The 16193-nt window shown below is 34.8% G+C and overlaps 1 protein-coding gene across 2 annotated transcripts; it reads left to right on the forward strand.

The window, feature by feature from the left end:
• Positions 1 to 103: 103 nt before the first annotated feature.
• Positions 104 to 6338, forward strand: LOC147173056 (gamma-aminobutyric acid type B receptor subunit 2-like). 2 transcript variants are annotated; one of them, XM_086078267.1, is made up of 17 exons: positions 104 to 655; positions 1067 to 1479; positions 1614 to 1751; positions 1902 to 2066; positions 2230 to 2331; positions 2453 to 2530; positions 2609 to 2794; positions 3062 to 3301; positions 3375 to 3435; positions 3661 to 3741; positions 3819 to 4099; positions 4323 to 4526; positions 4602 to 4712; positions 5256 to 5474; positions 5550 to 5630; positions 5715 to 5848; positions 5936 to 6338. In XM_086078267.1, exons 2-17 carry the CDS (start codon positions 1219 to 1221, stop codon positions 6045 to 6047), a joined length of 2454 nt encoding a protein of 817 aa, XP_085934393.1. In that variant the 5' UTR covers positions 104 to 655; positions 1067 to 1218; the 3' UTR covers positions 6048 to 6338. The 2 variants fall into 2 exon arrangements, with proteins under 2 accessions (XP_085934393.1, XP_085934394.1); XM_086078268.1 differs by lacking the exons at positions 3661 to 3741; positions 3819 to 4099 and having other exon boundaries at positions 3062 to 3309.
• Positions 6339 to 16193: the final 9855 nt, after the last annotated feature.

Raw genomic sequence — 16193 nt, forward strand, 5'->3', positions numbered from 1 at the left:
CACTCAAAGATGTGCTAATGCAGCTCACGGGTTCTGTCGTGACGTTAGCATGCTAAGGTAGCTAACTGGTTCTGCAGCAACAATACTAAGGCGCATGCGCTAGAACGGCTGCTTAACTGGGTTGATGCCAACATGCTAATGCTACTCATTGCTTTTACATCAACGCGCAAATGTTGACAGGCTAATGTAGCTAATTGGTATTTTGACGAGCTCATTTTGCTAACTAGTTCCCGCCCATTCTAATGTATACATGTTTATGTACAGCTCACTGTTTTCATGTCAAACCTGCTAATTTAGCTACCTGGTATGTTGACGTGCTCAATGCTCATGAAGCTAACTGGTAGACATGATCTTGTCAACATGCAAATGTCAACGTTCGAATTTCCCGCCCGACATGTTAATGCAGCGAACACGTTCACATAAACGTGTCCATTTGTACACGATAATTGTAGCGAGCTTGTTCCCAGCCAAAATGCTAGATTTGGTTGACATGCTAATGCTACAAATTGTTCTCACGTCAACATGCAAATTGTGACAAGCTAATTTAGCTAACTGTTGTTTTAAAAAGTTTTTTTTATTTTTCACTCACTTCGCGCGCACACACGGTCACCCACCCGGGGAAGTGAAGTGCGAACCCACACCACCTGCACCGAAGGCAAGTGACGGTACCACTCCGCCACCCGGAGCCCATTTAGCAAACTGGTTCCCACTCAACATTCTATTGTCAACATGCTAATTCCGGCATGCAACTGTAGCTCATAGTTTGTACATCAATATGTTAATGTGGCTAACTAATAGTATCTTGACGCTCTTGTTCAGTTAACTGGTTCCACGTTAACAAGATATTGTCAACATGCTAATGCAGCTAAGCTAACCGAATCCAGGTCAACATGCAAATTTAGACATGTAGCTTACTGCTTCCCAGCCAACATGCTAATGTTGACGTGCACAAGCACAACTCGCTGGTTGCACATCAACATGCTAATGTTGCTAACGTAGTCAATCAACTAAAAAAGTTTTCTGAGGAAAAAAAAAACGACAAATCCAAAACAATGTGTTTTGACAGGACTAGCCGCTTAAGCAAATTGTTTTCAAAACGCCCAGTGAAGAGGTCCAGGTGGTGGTGTGAGGCGTTGCCATGGTGACGGCGCTGATCCGCATCCTGATCCTTTGATCCTTTACTCAAGTCGTGGAGCCGGCACCGGCAGGTAGGACGGGATGCCGCTCCTTCGGCGGCTCCTTCGGCGGCTCCTCGGCTTCTTGGTGCTCCTGTGTGGCGTTCCGGCGGACTCGGTGCCGCCGCCGGTCACCCGCCACCCGCTTCCCGTTCTGTGGATGCTTCCGGGGCCTTCCGGAGTGGGCGGGGCCAACGCCAGCGCCGGCCTGACGCTGGCCGTCCGCATGGCTTGCGACGACCTCGAGCGACAAGCGGCGCCGCTGGGGGAATACCGCCTGCAACTGCACGTCATACACGCACAGGTAGGGGGCGCCATCCGCCTCATCGTGTGCCGCTGATCGTTCCCGCTGTCGCACGTTGACGTGTTTCCGTGACTGTCGACCGTGCGTGTGGGTGCGTCGACGTCATTGTTGACCACGTGACATCCATGTTTCAGTGCGACCTGTCGTCGTCTCTCAAATCTCTTTTTGATGCCATGTGGGCGGGGCCAAAGTACCCGCTTCTGCTCGGAGGGGCGTGTCCTTCGGTGGCGGCGCAACTCGCCGGTGCTCTGCCCGCTCTCGGGATGGTTCAGGTACTTTTTTTGCTTTGTTTTCCAGTTCGGTCCAGGGGCGGGTCCAGGACCTTTTCCTGAAGAAGCCTGATCGGGGCTACGCAGATTTGTGACGGCTTTGTCGACCCCTCCCCGTCGTCATCACATCTGAGCGTGTCACTTCCTGTCCAGGTGTCTTATGGCGACGAGGCGTCCCGGTTGTCTAACGCCAAGCGTTACGGGAATGTGTTCAGCGCGGCGCCGTCGGCTCGAGCTGTCAACCGGGCGGCCGTCCAGCTGCTGCGGCGCTTCGGCTGGACGCGCGTCGGCCTGGTGGCGGCGGAGGCGTCCTCGGAGGTAAGTGACGCCCCGCCTGCCTGGCGCCACTCGCCGGCGTTTGCCACTTGAGGTGTGAGGTTTGGCGTGTGACGACATCCCGATACGGCGGCCACGTTGGTGGAAATGTTTTCTCATTGATTTGATGCAGCAAAAGAAAAACGAAATTCTCTCGCCCGTTTAGATGGTCAACGACTTGACGAGTCGGATGACGACGGCCGACGTCCGGATGGTTTCCGTGACGACGCTGCCGGACCACGACTGCGGCGGCCTGCTGGACATGAAGGTGCGCGCGCCTGCCGCCTCGTCCGCTTGCCGCTCGCACCTTGCTTGGTTTTTCTCCACCTTAGCATGTGCTACGAAAGGCTAACACATGTGACATGGTCGCGTTCCAAACCATTCGACAGGAACGCGACGTGCGCAGCATCATCATCATCATCCTCACAGCAGCTGATGAAGAGTCCCTGGCTCCCGTTTTCTGCTGCGTAAGTTGAACATGCTTAGAACATGATGATGACATGATGACGGCGAGCTGCGAGACGGCGTGTTGACGACGTGTTCAGGCCTCCAGGTTGAAGATGTTTGGCGCGCGCCATCAGTGGATCGTGGCGGGAGGGCACCCAAGATGGAGGTCCAGGTTTCCGGCCGCCGGCTGCACGTCCGATGACGTCACGGCGGCGGCGGACGGCGCCATCTGGTTGCCCATCGCGCGTGTGCAACGCTCTGACACGCCGGGAGTTTCAGGACGGGTTGGTTGTCAAGACGCTCTTTTGCTCTGATGGACATCAAATGTGAACGATTCATCGGCATTTTCAAATGAGATTTTTTGCTCTCTGTTATATAACAAAGTTCCAGAAATCGTAGAAGAGTGATTCTTGTCAAATCAAATCTCTTTTATTATTTTTTATTATGAATCAGCCAATTAATCGGTTATCATAAAAATCAGAATCGGCATGAGCCTCCAAAAAGTTTCCGTCCTCGCCGCAAGTTCCTGTCGTTGACTCGTGTGTCGTCAGACTCCCGGCGACTTTGAGCGGGCGTACCTGCGGGAGGTCCGGCGGCACCCGGGCGCCCGGGCCAGCCCTCACCACGCCTTCGCCTACGACGCCGTGTGGGTGGCGGCCAAAGCGCTGATAGGCGTGACGGAGGCGCTGAAGCGGCGTCAGAAATTTAGCCGGAACGCCAACGTCAGCCAGGAGGAAGCCGCGCGCGCCCTGAGGGACGCCCTGGCGCGCACGCACTTTGAAGGCGTCACGGTGAGAAGGTGGGGGAGGGCGGAGTCACTGGTCATGTCATGTGACCACGATGACCTCATCTTGCCTTTCTCAGGGGACCGTTTCCTTCCAACATGGCCGACGAAGCTCTTCCGTCAACGTCGTCCAGACGCAAGGTGCGTGCGCGTCTCTTGACGGCATCAAAGACCAGCCGTGTGCATGTTGCGTGTGGACTTGATTTTGACATGTATGTTCACGTTGATATGATCGCTGACCACACGTGATGACTTGAACACGTTGACGCGATTGATGAACACGCGTGTTGTCACGATGTGATTGTTGGCGTGTTGACGTGAGTTCGGACGCGTGTTGTCATGATGCGACTGCGTTTTGGCCGTCAGGCTCTGCCGGCGTGTTGGTGGGCGACTTGGACCCCGAGACACGTGAGCTGCGAGTGTCCGAGCGTCTGCTGAAGTTGAAAGGTGACACGCGACGACCGGCGCCGTCATCATGTCGGGATGCGCGACGCCACGTGACGCCCACAGTGTTTGCCACGCAGGTTCTCGGGCACCCAAAGACGGCACGGAAGTGCGCGCGGAGCGGCGCAGCGTCCTCGTCTACGGCGCCCTGTCGGCGGCGGCGGCGGTAACGGCGGCCGTCTCGCTGAGCGTCCTCTGCGCGGTGGCGGGAAAGCGGCCAAGGTTCGCCGGCTCGTCGGCGTGGGCTCGCGAGGCGCTGCTGCTGACGCTGGCCGCCGTCTTCCTCTCCGCCGCCTCCGTCGTGGCCGCCGGACCCGACGACGACTTTCTGGCACCGGAGACGACGCGCGCGCTCTGCTCGGTCAGGCAACAATGCGGCTTGCGGGTGTCAAATGTTTAGCATGTTTTTGATGTCCAACATGGCTGACCTGTCTTTGATGTTTTTGACGCGTGACGATTTTCGTGTTTGACATCTTTGATGCTGCCTTTGATGTCAACTTGAGCGCACGTTCAGCGCGTTTGTCGTGAGCTCGTTTTGTTGTTTGTGTGTTTTACGTGTTTGATTGTCGCGTTTGCGTGTGCAGCTGCACGCGTGTCTGCTGGCGGCGTCTCACAGTCTGGCGTCGGCGTCGCTCTTGGCCCAAACGTGGCAACGTTTGTCGGGCGGCGCCGAGGTTCCGTCCCCGTTCCGTCTGGCCTTCTTCTTGAGCTCGGCCGACGCGCTCCTTTTGCTGGCCTGCCACACGCTGGCGCCTCTGGGGCGGGCGGAGACGCCGCACGGGCCGCAGGTCAGTCAGTCGGTTTGTTCGCACTGTGCCGCGCGGCATTGAACGCCTCAAAGTGTAGGCCCGCCCCTTTTTCAGAGCCACTCCGCCCGTCCGGACGTGATCACGCGGACGACGTCACGACGCCGCGACGGCAACAACATGGACGCATGGACCGCCGCCTTCTACGCATACAAAGCGCCTCTCATGGTGCACGCACGCACGCACGCACGCACACACACACACGTGCGCGCGTACATCCGTGCATGTCAACAGTCAGCTCAACCACTTGACGAAATTTAGAAAAATGTGAAACTGAAACAAGATTATGAGATGATGTCACTTTTCACTTCTCACCATCCAAAGTAGATTTGAAGAAATGAAAACATCTGAAATGTTTTACGAATGACGTATTCACAAATGAACTCAAGCATTTAACACGATGACGTTCTCATGCTGACGCGATTAGCGAATGCTAGCATAAACATTTTTGTGATGAATGATTTTGTTTTGTTTGTTAATCCACTCAAGTTGAACGTGAGATGAATGAACTCATTAGAACTTCTTATCTTCTGTACAGATTTGTTATTAATCGTTAACAAAATGGGCCTATGCTAAACTGTTAGCATTAGCGTACTAGCTCGTGATGACCTTGTAAGGTAAACAAACGCTGACCGCCATTTCGTTGACGTCCATCAATATATCATGGATTGTATCGAGTGTCGTGGAAATCTATGTTTGTGCGTGTTTCAGGCGTGCGGCTGTTTGTTGACCTTTCTGCTGCCCGACGCAAACGGCGGCACGTGCGCGTGGCGGGCACGCGTGTGCTCGGCGTGCGCTTGGTGGGCGAGCACGTGGGCGAATTCGGCGCCGCCTTCGCTTTCCCGCAATCCTTGGTTGGACTCGCGCGCGCTCAACGCTTGGCTACTCGCCTGCGACGCCATCGTCCTCGCCGCCGCGTTCCGAGGCCGGGTGAGCGCCACAAACGTTGTGATTTTTCACGCCGCCGTTGACAGATCGTTGGATCGATTGTTGTCGCCGTTGCAGCTCGTCGACGCGGGCCGGCCGGACGCGGGGGGCGGGGCCCGGGACAATCTCAACTGGCAGCTGGAACTCGAAAGTGTTGAGGTGAGGCAACAAAGATGGACGCCGGCGAAGTGGACGACAAACAGGAAGTGACACGCCTTTGTGTGTGTTTGTGTGTTGGGGCAGCTGGACGCACAAATACACGCGCTAAGCGCACAACTTTGTGACGTGCGGGAAGCGGAGGTTGGCCAGCAACAGACAGGAAGTCGCGACACAGCATCGCACGATGTCACCGACGGCGACGTCAACTCACCTGAGCAGTAAGCACGCGCACGCGCACACGCACACTTCCTGTCGCTCACTCCAGTCGACATCACTTCCTGCCAAACGGGACTTTTTGTGTTCAGCGTGCGTCGGCGTCTGTCGCTGCAGCTGCCCATCCTCCATCTTTCCTACCTTCCCGCCGTCGGCGGTGTCAGCGCCAGTGACTCCGCCCACTTTGCCGGAGGGAACGTTTAGCGGCCGTTCGATTGACCGCCCGCTTTTCTTTTCTTTTCAGGTCCACAAATATTTCTTACTTGTTATTGTTTGATATTTTGGACTTTTATCAATGATTCCAGTTGTGAAAATGTTTGACTACAGAATAAAATAGGAAACGTTTTGACAAGTCGATGAAACTGATTTCTATAAAGTTCGAACTTGGTTGCGTACGTATTCTTGAGCATTGAACTTAAATGTGTTCATTTCTGGAATGTGTGATGCTATTTCATAAATCATTCAATCTGCAATTATTAAAAGAAATGGAATGTATCTTCTTTTTTAATGACAATTATCGAGTGCAGCCATTTAATAATCATCCGTTTCATTTGTATTGCTGCTATTTTTACTGTTTGTGATTGGACAGTTCACTCATCACACGCGTGACAAACGTGACATGATTCGTTTTTTTTTTATTTTTATTTTTTGGTCGTGTCACGTGTTCCGTGTGTCCACCAGGGGTCACGAAGCACATTCAAAGACGCCGATTGGCCGAGCGGAGGCGGTGATCATGACGTGAGATGTCGCGATGGGGTTGCAAATCAAGCGTTCGATTTAGGATTGGGATTTAAAAAAAAAAGTAAAGTTCGGGTTTCAAATGAGCTTTCGGATTTCAAGTCGTCGGGTTTCAAATTCGGGTTTTGAAGTCAGGAAAGGTTTTCAAACGAGGGTTAGGGTTTCAAAAAAGTAGGCTTAAAGTTTCAATATAGCATTTCAATTTAGAATTAGACTTTCAAAGTAGGGCTTGGGTTCGTTTTGGGCTTTCAAAGCAAAACATGACATTCAACACTCGACCAAAAAAGATTTTTCTCTCTTGCCGGCTACAACAAATTCTAAAGGACGACAAATTGGAAGATGTTGTGCCGGTCATTCATTGCGGGCGGCAAGAAACTTCTTTGTTCATTGCATGTGCTTTGGGATGCTTTAGCGAATTTGATCGCATATGTGGATGTTGATCTTGAAAAAGAAAAGGAAAAAAAAGGGAAAGAAGAAAAAAAGAAAAAGGAAAAAAAGGAAAAATAATAAGAAAAAATAATAAGAAAAAGAAGAAAAAAAAAGGAAAAAAATTAGAAAAAGAAAAAAAAGTCAAACAAAATGAAAATGAAAAAGAAAAAAAGTCAAAGAAAAAGAAAATGAAAAAGAAAAAAAAGTCAAAGAAAATGAAAATGAAAAAGAAAAAAAGTCTAAGAAAAAGAAAATGAAAATGAAAAAGAAAACAGAAAGAGAAAAAAGAAAAAGAAAGAAAATAAAGAAAAATAACAAAATAAAAAAAAAACAAGACAAAGACAAAGAAAAATAAAAAAAATAAGAAAAAGAAAAAAAATTCAAAGAAAATGAAAAAGACAAAAAAAGAAGAAAAAAGAAAAATAAAGAAAAATAAGATAAATAAAAAAAGACAAAGACAATGAAAAAGAAAAATAGAAGAAATAAGACAAAAAAGACAAATAAGAAAAAAAACAAGACAAAGACAAAGTAAAAGAAAAAAAGAAAGAAAAAAAAAAGAAAAGAAAAAAAAGTGAAAGAAAAAGAAAATGAAAAATAAAAAAAAGAAAGAGAAAAAAGAAAAATAAAGAAAAATAAGAAAAAATAAGAAAAAAAACAAGACAAAGAAAAAAATTAAGAAAAAAATGTCAAAGAAAATGAAAGAGAAAAAAAATAAGAGAAACGAAAAAGAAAGAAAAAGAAAAAAAGACGGAAAAAAAAGAAAAATAAGTCAAAGAAAAAGAAAATGAAAAAGATAAAAAAGAACACAAAAGAAAAAAATAGGAAAAATAAGAAGAAAAAAATAAGACAAAAAGAAGGGAAAAAAAAGAAAAAAAAAAGACAAAGAAAATTAAAAAGAATAAAAAGGGAAAGAAGAAAAAAAGACATAGGAAAAAAAGGAAAAATAAGAAGAAAAAATAATAAGAAAAAGAAGAAAAAAGAAAAATAAAGAAAAAAAAGAAAAAATAAGAAAAAATAACAAGACAAAGACAAAGAAAAAGAAAAAAAATAAGAAAAAAATGTCAAAGAAAATGAAAAAGAAAAAAAATAAGAAAAACGAAAAAGAAAGAAAAAGATGAAAAAGAAAAAAAAGAACACAAAATAAAAAAATAGGAAAAATAAGAAGAAAAAAAATAAGAAAAAAATAAGAAAAAGAAAAAAGTCAAAGAAAATGAAAAAGAAAAAAAAGTCAAAGAAAATGAAAATGAAAAAGAAAAAAGTCAAAGAAAAAGAAAATGAAAAAGAAAACAAAGAGAAAAAAGAAAAAGAAAGAAAATAAAGACAAATAAGAAAAAATAAGAAAAAAACCAAGACAAAGAAAAATAAAATAAATAAGAAAATTAAAAAAATGTCAAAGAAAATGAAAAAGAAAAAAAAGAAGAAAAACGAAAAATAAAGAAAAATAAGAAAAATAAAAAAGACAAAGACAATGAAAAAGAAAAATAGAAGAAATAAGACAAAAAAGAAAAATAAGAAAAAAAACAAGACAAAGACAAAGTAAAAGAAAAAAAGAATGAAATAAAAAAAGGAAAGATAAAAAAGGCAAAGAAAATGAAAAAGAAAAAAAAGAAAGAGAAAAAAGAAAAAGAAAGAAAAAAAAAAGAAAATAAACAAGACAAAGAAAAAGAAAAAAAATAAGAAAAAAATGTCAAAGAAAATGAAAAAGAAAAAAATAAGAAAAACGAAAAAGAAAGAAAAATAAGAAAAAGAAAAAAAGAAGGAAAACAATAAGAAAAAGAAAAAAGACAAAGACAATGACAAAGAAAACAAAGAAAAATAAGAAAAAAAACAAGACAAAGACAAAGTCAAAGAAAAAAAGAAGGAAAAAAATGAAAAAAAAGTCAAAGAAAAAGAAAATGAAAAAAAAAAAAAAACACAAAAGAAAAAAATAGGAAAAATAAGAAGAAAAAAAGAAGAAGAAAAGAAGGAAAAAAATTAGAAAAAGAAAAAAGGACAAAGACAATTAAAAAGATAAAAAAGAAGAAATAAGACAAAAAAGAAAATGAAAAAGAAAAAAAAGGAAAAATAATAAGAAAAAATAATAAGAAAAAGAAGAAAAAAAGGAAAGTAAAAAAGGAAAAAAAGAAAATGAAAATGAAAAAGAAAAAAAGGCACAGAAAAAGAAAATGACAAAGAAAAAAAAGGAAAGGAAAAAATAAAGAAAAGAAAAAAAAGTGAAATAAATTGAAAAAAAAATTTAAAGAAAAAAAACAAGACAAAGAAAAAGAAAAAAATTAAGAAAAAAATGTCAAAGAAAATGAAAAAGAAAAAAAATAAGAAAAACGAAAAAGAAAGAAAAAGAAAAAAAGAAGGAAAAAAAATTAAAAAAATTCAGAGAAAAAGAAAATGAAAAAAAAAAAAGAATACAAAAGAAAAAAATAGGAAAAATAAGAACAAAAAAAATAAGAAAAAAAGAAGGAAATAAATAAGAAAAAGAAAAAAAGACAAAGAAAATTAAAAAGATAAAAAAGAAGAAATAAGACAAAAAAGAAAATGAAAAAGAAACAAAAGGGAAAGAAGAAAAAAAGAAAAAGGAAAAAAAGGGAAAATAAGAAGAAAAAATAATAAGAAAAAGAAGAAAAAAAGGGAAATTAAAAAGGAAAAAAAATTAGAAAAAGAAAAAAAAGTCAAAGAAAATTAAAATGAAAAAGAAAAACAAAAAAAGGCAAAGAAAAATAAAATGAAAAAGACAAAAAAGGAAAGAAAATGAAAATGAAAAAGAAAAAAGTCACAGAAAAAGAAAATGACAAAGAAAAAAAAGAAAAATAAGAAAAACAACAAGACAAAGACAAAGAAAAATTAAAAAAATAAGAAAAAAATGTCAAAGAAAATGAAAAAGAAAAAAAAGAAGAAAAACGAAAAATAAAGAAAAATAAAGACAAATAAGAAAAAGAAAAAATTACAAATACAATGAAAAAGAAAAAAAACAAGACAAAGACAAAGTCAATGAAAAAAAGAAGGAAAAAAAGAAAAAAAAGTCAAAGAAAAAGAAAAAGAAAAAAAAGAACACAAAAGAAAAAAATAGGAAGAATAAGAAGAAAAAAAATAAGAAAAAAATAAAGAAAAAAATAAGAAAAAGAAAATAAGACAAAGAAAAAGAAAAAAAGAAGGAAAAAGATAAAAAAGAAGAAATAAGACAAAAAAGAAAAATAAGAAAAAAAACAAGACAAAGACAAAGTAAAAGAAAAAAATAAGGAAAAAAAAGTGAAAGAAAAAGAAAATGAAAAAGAAAAAAAAGAAAGAGAAAAAAGACAAAGAAAGAAAAAAATGAAAAAATAAGACAAAAAAACAAGACAAAGAAAAAGAAAAAAATTAAGACAAAAATGAAAAAGAAAAAAAATAAGAAAAACAAAAACGAAAGAAAAATAAGAAAAAGAAAAAAAGAAGGAAAAAAATAAGAAAAAGAAAAAAAGACAATGAAAATTAAAAAAATGAAAAATAAGAAAAAAACAAGACAAAGACAAAGTAAAAGAAAAAAGAAGGAAAAAAAAGAATAGAAAAAAGTGAAAGAAAAAGAAAATGAAAAAGAAAACAAAGAAAGAGAAAAAAGAAAAATAAAGAAAATATAGAAAAAATAAGAAAAAAAAACAAGACAAAGAAAAAGAAAAAAATTAAGAAAAAAATGTCAAAGAAAATGAAAAAGAAAAAAAATAAGAAAAACGAAAAAGAAAGAAAAAGATGAAAAAGAAAAAAAAGAACACAAAAGAAAGAAATAGGAAAAATAAGAAGAAAAAAAATAAGAAAAAAAGAAGGGAAAAAATAAGAAAAAGAAAAAAAGACAAAGAAAATGAAAAAGATAAAAAAGAAGAAATAAGACAAAAAATAAAATGAAAAAGAAAAAAGGGAAAGAAGAAAAAAAGAAAAAGGAAAAAAAGGAAAAATAATAAGAAAAAATAATAAGAAAAAAAAGTCAAAGAAAATGAAAATGAAAAAGAAAAAAAGTCAAAGAAAATGAAAATGAAAAAGAAAAAAAGTCAAAGAAAAAGAAAATGAAAAAGAAAACAAAGAAAGAGGAAAAAGAAAAAGAAAGAAAATAAAGAAAAATAAGAAAAAAAACAAGACAAAGACAAAGAAAAATAAAAAAAATAAGAAAAAGAAATAAATGTCAAAGAAAATAAAAAAGGAAAAAAAATTAGAAAAAGAAAAAAAAGTCAAAGAAAATGACAATGAAAAAGAAAAAAAGTCAAAGAAAAAGAAAATGAAAAAGAAAAAAAAGTCAAAGAAAATGAAAATGAAAAAGAAAAAAAGGCAAAGAAAAAGAAAATGAAAAAGAAAAAAAGTCAAAGAAAATGAAAATGAAAAAGAAAAAAAGTCAAAGAAAAAGAAAATGAAAAAGAAAACAAAGAAAGAGGAAAAAGAAAAAGAAAGAAAATAAAGAAAAATAAGAAAAAAAACAAGACAAAGACAAAGAAAAATAAAAAAAATAAGAAAAAGAAATAAATGTCAAAGAAAATAAAAAAGGAAAAAAAATTAGAAAAAGAAAAAAAAGTCAAAGAAAATGACAATGAAAAAGAAAAAAAGTCAAAGAAAAAGAAAATGAAAAAGAAAAAAAAGTCAAAGAAAATGAAAATGAAAAAGAAAAAAAGGCAAAGAAAAAGAAAATGAAAAAGAAAACAAAGAAAGAGAAAAAAGAAAAAGAAAGAAAATAAAGAAAAATAAGAAAAAAAACAAGACATAGTCAAAGAAAAAGAAAATGAAAAAGAAAAAAAAGAACACAAAAGAAAAATATAGGAAAAATAAGAAGAAAAAAAATAAGAAAAAAAGAAGGAAAAAAATAGACAATTAAAAAGATGAAAAAGAAGAAATAAGACAAAAAAGAAATTTAAAAAGGGAAAGAAGAAAAAAAGAAAAAGGAAAAAAAAGAAAAATAAGAAGAAAAAATAATAAGAAAAAGAAGAAAAAAAGGAAAATACAAAAGGAAAAAAAAATAGAAAAAGAAAAAAAAGTCAAAGACAATTAAAATGAAAAAGAAAAAAAGTCAAAGAAAAATAAAATGAAAAAGAAAAAAAGTCAAAGAAAATGAAAAAGAAAAAGTCAAAGAAAAAGAAAATGAAAAAGAAAACAAAGAAAGAGAAAAAAGAAAAAGAAAGAAAATAAAGAAAAATAAGAAAAAAACAAGACAAAGACAAAGAAAAAGAAAAAAAATAAGAAAAACAAAAAAATGTCAAAGAAAATGAAAAAGAAAAAAAAGAAGAAAAACGAAAAATAAAGTAAAATAAAAAAAGACAAAGACAATGAAAAAGAAAAATAGAAGAAATAAGACAAAAAAGACAAATAAGAAAAAAAACAAGACAAAGACAAAGTAAAAGAAAAAAAGAAGGAAAAAATAAAGAAAATAAAAAAAGTCAAAGAAAAAGAAAATGAAAAAGAAAAAAAAGAAAGAGAAAAAAGAAAAATAAAGAAAAAAAAGAAAAAATAAGAAAAAAAACAAGACAAAGAAAAATAAAAAAAATAAGAAAAAACAAGACAAAGACAAAGAAAAATAAAAAAAATAAGAAAAAGAAATAAATGTCAAAGAAAATAAAAAAGGAAAAACAATAAGAAAAAGAAAAAAAAGTCAAAGAAAATGAAAATGAAAAAGAAAAAAAGTCAAAGAAAAAGAAAATGAAAAAGAAAAAAAAGTCAAAGAAAATGAAAATGAAAAAGAAAAAAAGGCAAAGAAAAAGAAAATGAAAAAGAAAACAAAGAAAGAGAAAAAAGAAAAAGAAAGAAAATAAAGAAAAATAAGAAAAAAAAACAAGACAAAGTCAAAGAAAAAGAAAATGAAAAAGAAAAAAAAGAACACAAAAGAAAAATATAGGAAAAATAAGAAGAAAAAAATTAAGAAAAAAAGAAGGAAAAAAATAGACAATTAAAAAGATGAAAAAGAAGAAATAAGACAAAAAAGAAATTTAAAAAGAAAAAAAAGGGAAAGAAGAAAAAAAGGAAAATAAAAAAGGAAAAAAAATTAGAAAATGAAAAAAAAGTCAAAGACAATTAAAATGAAAAAGAAAAAAAGTCAAAGAAAAATAAAATGAAAAAGAAAAAAAGTCAAAGAAAATGAAAAAGAAAAAGTCAAAGAAAAAGAAAATGAAAAAGAAAACAAAGAAAGAGAAAAAAGAAAAAGAAAGAAAATAAAGAAAAATAAGAAAAAAACAAGACAAAGACAAAGAAAAAGAAAAAAAATAAGAAAAAGAAAAAAATGTCAAAGAAAATGAAAAAGAAAAAAAAGAAGAAAAACGAAAAATAAAGTAAAATAAAAAAAGACAAAGACAATGAAAAAGAAAAATAGAAGAAATAAGACAAAAAAGACAAATAAGAAAAAAAACAAGACAAAGACAAAGTAAAAGAAAAAAAGAAGGAAAAAATAAAGAAAATAAAAAAAGTCAAAGAAAAAGAAAATGAAAAAGAAAAAAAAGAAAGAGAAAAAAGAAAAATAAAGAAAAAAAAGAAAAAATAAGAAAAAAAACAAGACAAAGAAAAAGAAAAAAAATAAGAAAAAACAAGACAAAGACAAAGAAAAATAAAAAAAATAAGAAAAAGAAATAAATGTCAAAGAAAATAAAAAAGGAAAAACAATTAGAAAAAGAAAAAAAAGTCAAAGAAAATGAAAATGAAAAAGAAAAAAAGTCAAAGAAAAGGAAAATGAAAAAGAAAAAAAGTCAAAGAAAAAGAAAATGAAAAAGAAAAAAAAGTCAAAGAAAATGAAAATGAAAAAGAAAAAAAGGCAAAGAAAAAGAAAATGAAAAAGAAAACAAAGAAAGAGAAAAAAGAAAAAGAAAGAAAATAAAGAAAAATAAGAAAAAAAACAAGACAAAGTCAAAGAAAAAGAAAATGAAAAAGAAAAAAAAGAACACAAAAGAAAAATATAGGAAAAATAAGAAGAAAAAAAATAAGAAGAAAAAAAATAAGAAAAAAAGAAGGAAAAAATAGACAATTAAAAAGATGAAAAAGAAGAAATAAGACAAAAAAGAAATTTAAAAAGAAAAAAAAGGGAAAGAAGAAAAAAAGGAAAATAAATAAGGAAAAAAAATTAGAAAATGAAAAAAAAGTCAAAGACAATTAAAATGAAAAAGAAAAAAAGTCAAAGAAAAAGAAAATGAAAAAGAAAAAAGTCAAAGAAAATGAAAATGAAAAAGAAAAAGTCAAAGAAAAAGAAAATGAAAAAGAAAACAAAGAAAGAGAAAAAAGAAAAAGAAAGAAAATAAAGAAAAATAAGAAAAAAAACAAGACAAAGACAAAGAAAAAGAAAAAAAATAAGAAAAAGAAAAAAATGTCAAAGAAAATGAAATAGGAAAAAAAAGAAGAAAAACGAAAAATAAAGTAAAATAAAAAAAGACAAAGACAATGAAAAAGAAAAATAGAAGAAATAAGACAAAAAAGACAAATAAGAAAAAAAACAAGACAAAGACAAAGTAAAAGAAAAAAAGAAGGAAAAAATAAAGAAAAGAAAAAAAGTCAAAGAAAAAGAAAATGAAAAAGAAAAAAAAGAAAGAGAAAAAAGAAAAATAAGAAAAAATAAGAAAAAAAACAAGACAAAGATAAAGGAAAAAAATAAGAAAAAAATGTCAAAGAAAATGAAAAAGAAAAAAATAAGATAAATGAAAAAGAAAGAAAAATAAGAAAAAGAAAAAAAGAAGGAAAAAAATAAGAAAAAGAAAAAAAGACAATGAAATAGAAAAAAAAGACAAATAAGAAAAAAAACAAGACAAAGTCAAAGAAAAAAAGAAGGAAAAAAAAGAAAAATAAGTCAAAGAAAAAGAAAATGAAAAAGAAAAAAAAGAACACAAAAGAAAAAAAATAGGACAAATAATAAGAAAAAAAATAAGAAAAAAAGAAGGAAAAAATAAGAAAAAGAAAAAAAGACAAAGAAAATTAAAAAGATAAAAAAGAAGAAATAAGACAAAAAAGAAAAATAAGAAAAAAAACAAGACAAAGAAAAAAAAAAAGAAGGAAAAAAAATAAGACAAAGAAAAAGAAAATGAAAAAGAAAAAAAAGAAGACAAAAGAAAAAACTAAAAAAATTTCCGTGGAAATTTTGAATGGGCCTGCTGACTCGCGTGGAAACACGCAATAAAAATAAAATTTAAACCATTGAAATCGCTCAAGAAATGTGGAAGTTAACCATAATCAACAGTATCTTACTGCCCCTTTAAGAAACATGCACATTCACGCACACACATTTGATTTTAACTAACATTTCAATGAGCTGAACAGTTTAAAATTCAAACTATTGAAATCTGTCAAGAAATGTGGAAGTTAACCATATTCAACATCAACTAAAAGTATCTTACTGTCCCTTTAAGAAACATGCACATTCACGCACACACATTTTATTTTAACCAACATTTAAATGAGCTGAACAGTTTAAAATTTAAACCGTTGAAATCGGTCAAGAAATGTGGAAGTTAACCATAATCAAGATCAACTAAAAGTGTTACTGCCCCTTTAAGAAACACGCACATTCACGCACCAACAGACGTCACGCAGCGACATTCCATTGATTTTGTACAGGATACGCTCACCTCAAACAAAAGCCTCTCGCGACTTAACGGTTGAAGATGCAGATTCCAGAAATGGCTTGTTAGAACGGCAAGGGTTTGGGGAACGCGAGCATGTTCTCAGTTTTTTAATCGGATGAAAAATGACCAAATGAGAGCAGGTTGAAAACTTATGATTGATCGGAAATGAAGAGGGAAAAACGGCGAAAATAACATTGAAAAGAGAACGAAATAGTCCGTCTTCTCCTCGCTTAAAGTGAAAATAAAGGTACTAAATGACACCTTAGCCAAATAAAACTTAGTTTTTCAGAAAGCAGAGGCTTGTGGCTACAAAATGTGCGAATTTGATGTCTAGTGAGCAAAGATTGTGGCCATGGTGACGAGTTGAAGTGAAACTTGAAATAAATTTTTTCCCTGTCTACACTCTGTTTCTTAATTGGTCCGCTCAAGCTCATGCAATACACACACATGGGATAAAGGATATTTCACTCACTGTCTTTGAACCCGCACAGGGGGGACAGCTTTCATTCCTTAAATTTTTTTTTGACACTGAGCTAAAGATGACAAAAATTCCAACAAAATGAGCTAATTTTCACATCGGTCGGTTAACGTATGCGCGCGCAGCGTGTCTTGGAAAAAGGTGCTTGATTGGAGTTGATCTCTT

Source organism: Leptonotus elevatus, chromosome 6 (assembly GCF_054856555.1).
Source record: "Leptonotus elevatus isolate MCC_2025b chromosome 6, RoL_Lele_1.0, whole genome shotgun sequence".
In the NCBI taxonomy this organism is placed as follows: Eukaryota; Metazoa; Chordata; class Actinopteri; order Syngnathiformes; family Syngnathidae; genus Leptonotus; species Leptonotus elevatus.